The 2,500-nt window shown below is 55.3% G+C and overlaps 1 protein-coding gene across 1 annotated transcript in view; it reads left to right on the top strand.

Annotated features, from left to right (window-relative positions):
* Window positions 1–2,500, top strand: part of si:dkey-16j16.4 — a 27,921-nt gene that overhangs the window by 9,836 nt on the left and 15,585 nt on the right. Inside the window, exon 2 of the mRNA XM_035404341.1 lies at window positions 1,832–1,913. Within this exon, the coding sequence (XP_035260232.1) occupies window positions 1,832–1,913 (82 nt within the window). The remainder of the gene's footprint in view (window positions 1–1,831; window positions 1,914–2,500) is intronic.

Below are 2,500 nucleotides of genomic sequence, written 5' to 3' on the forward strand. Positions count from 1 at the left end.
GTGTTCTATTTTGGTTTGGCTAACGTTTGAAAGCGGTTAGCCCGGTCGCGCTCGTCGGTTTCCGTGTTGCACCTAACGCCGTACCCTTTAAACGCATTCTCCAACGGCCTCCCTCTTGGTTTAATGTGCTGATTATTATGGGCTGTGACCGATGGCACCTGCTCAGCTGCGCTGGTTGCGTAAAAAGGCCTAGCGTGTTGCGCTCCTGTGAGTCACTGGGGGGGGGGGGGGGGGGGGGGGGGGGGAGCGTCTGCTTAAAGCCGAAAACGTAGCAGCGGGGCTTGGAGAAAGGTCACAGGTGCACAGTGTGAGACTGGGATGGGGGGGGTGGTTTGGGGGGCCTGGGGCGGGAGGGGGGAGGGGGTTTTGAGGGGACTGGGGGGCCTGGGGGGGGGGGCTTGTAAATAGTCACACAGGTTCACATCCGAACACGGTAAAGCATGCGGGGGGAGGGGGAGGGAAGGAGGGGGGGACGGGGGGGGGGGGGGCGACGGAAGCAGGGGAGCGGCGGTTTCTCTCGCGCTGCGCTCAGCGGGAGACACGTGCGCGATAAGCGGCGGGCGGATGCCGGCGGCCTGCGTCTCTCTCTGCGATACGGCGTCCTGCGGCGGGAAGCACCCGCCTGGGCACGCCCCACACGTGCACCAGCCTCAGAGAGAGAGAGAGGGAGGAAGAGAGAGGGGGGGAGAGAGAGAGAGAGGGAGAGGGGGAGAGAGGGGAGAGAGAGAGGGAGAGAGGGACGGATGGAGTGAGAGGGAGAGAGAGAGAGGGAGAGAAGGAAGGAGAGAGGGGGGAGAGAGAGAGAGAGAAAGAGAGAGAGGGAGAGGAAGGGAGGGAGAGATAGAGGGAGAGGGAGGCCCGTCACTATGGGACCCACTGTCAGGACTGTTACCATGGTACCGATCGTCAGGACTGTTAACGTGGTACGGCCCGTTGCCGTGGGACCCGCTGTTGCTGCACCGGGTTACCTAACCCTGGTCCCAGCGATCTGTTACCGTGGGACCCGCCAATGGAATCGCTTCTGAATAGCAGGTGGAAGCTCTAAGTGAAATTTGGGGGCTTTTTTTTTTTTTTTTAAAGTAAGAGCCATCTGTAGCATCCCCTTTCTGTTACTTGAGCTTAATGAGAGGGAAAAAAAAAAAAGACAGCAAGAGCCCAGAAGAGGGGTTCCCGGGCTCGGTTTTGGGGTTCCTCCTGTGGGTGCTGGTTTCCGTGGCAGCCGATCTCTGTTCAGTGCAGCTGACTGCTGAAAATGTGCGTCTCCATAACGTATCTTTCCTCAAAGCTACGAACACATTAAATAAAAGCACTGGTTGATCTGACTGAGTGAATGTTCTGGGAAAGTGGTTGTTACGATTCTGGGGTTGCAGTTTTGGCCTGAAGGAGGACCAGCATACGCAGAGGAACCAGAACCCAGCTTAAGAACCACTGAATCGAGCGGAAGCAGCTTTGCCGTCACCCCACAATGCCTGACGTTCTCTGAGGAGAGGCTCCTGACATCATGCAGGCATTAAAGCAGTGTGCTGCCAGCGTTCACCCGAGGCTAATGCTAACCTCCTAGCTTGGATATTCCCCTATGGGGATTCGCCAGTGACTGCCTGGCGGTGTATGTTGTTATGAGGTGTGGGGTGGGGAGTATACAGGTAGCTGTTCGGTGGTAAATATTGTGATAAGGTGGGGGTTGGAGGGTGTAGCTGGCTGGTGGTATATACAGTAATGAGGTTGGGGTTGTAGGGTGTAGCTGGCTGGTGGTACATATTGTGATGATGTCAGAGCTGGATTGTGGCTGTTGATTGGCTGAACTCCTGTTACCCCGCCTCTCCCTCTGCAGATCTCCTACCACGGCAGCGAGGAGGGATGGGAGAGCGAGGACTCGGAGGGGGAGAACCAGGAGCTGGCACAGATCGACAGGGGTACTGTCACTCTCAAATCCGTATGCAAATCCAAATGCAAATGCACAGATGCACTGTTTAAACAAATGCAGGGTCCTGGGCTACTCCTGAGGGACGGGAGCGTGTGCAGAAAGGAGAACATGCGAGCGTGAGGGTGAAAGTTCTAGAAGCAGGCCCTGATGGTTGAGTGCCCTGTTCTCTCTGAGTCACATGACAGAGAGCTGGTTTGGGAGAGCGAGTTTGAATCTGCTTTGTCTCTCGGGTTCTGGGTGAAATGCAGTCATGTAAAACTGAGTAAAATGAAAATATGAGCATCCCCAGACGCCCATCGAACAGCACTGTACATAGGCCAGGGCTGTGCACTGAGGGTCCATCCATTTTGGGATTTTGTGCCAACTTATGGTTTTGATTTTTTACTTATCCCAGTTGGTCTTTTTGATTTTACATTTTTGAGAAGGTCTTCAGCTACAGCTGGCACACGCATGGATGCAGGCACGCACGCATGCACGTACACACACACACACACACACACACACACATGCACACACACATGAACGCACACATGCACACAACACTCGCTCGCTCACTGACTCACTCACTCACACACA

Source organism: Anguilla anguilla, chromosome 1 (genome assembly GCF_013347855.1).
Source record: "Anguilla anguilla isolate fAngAng1 chromosome 1, fAngAng1.pri, whole genome shotgun sequence".
Classification (NCBI taxonomy): domain Eukaryota; kingdom Metazoa; phylum Chordata; class Actinopteri; order Anguilliformes; family Anguillidae; genus Anguilla; species Anguilla anguilla.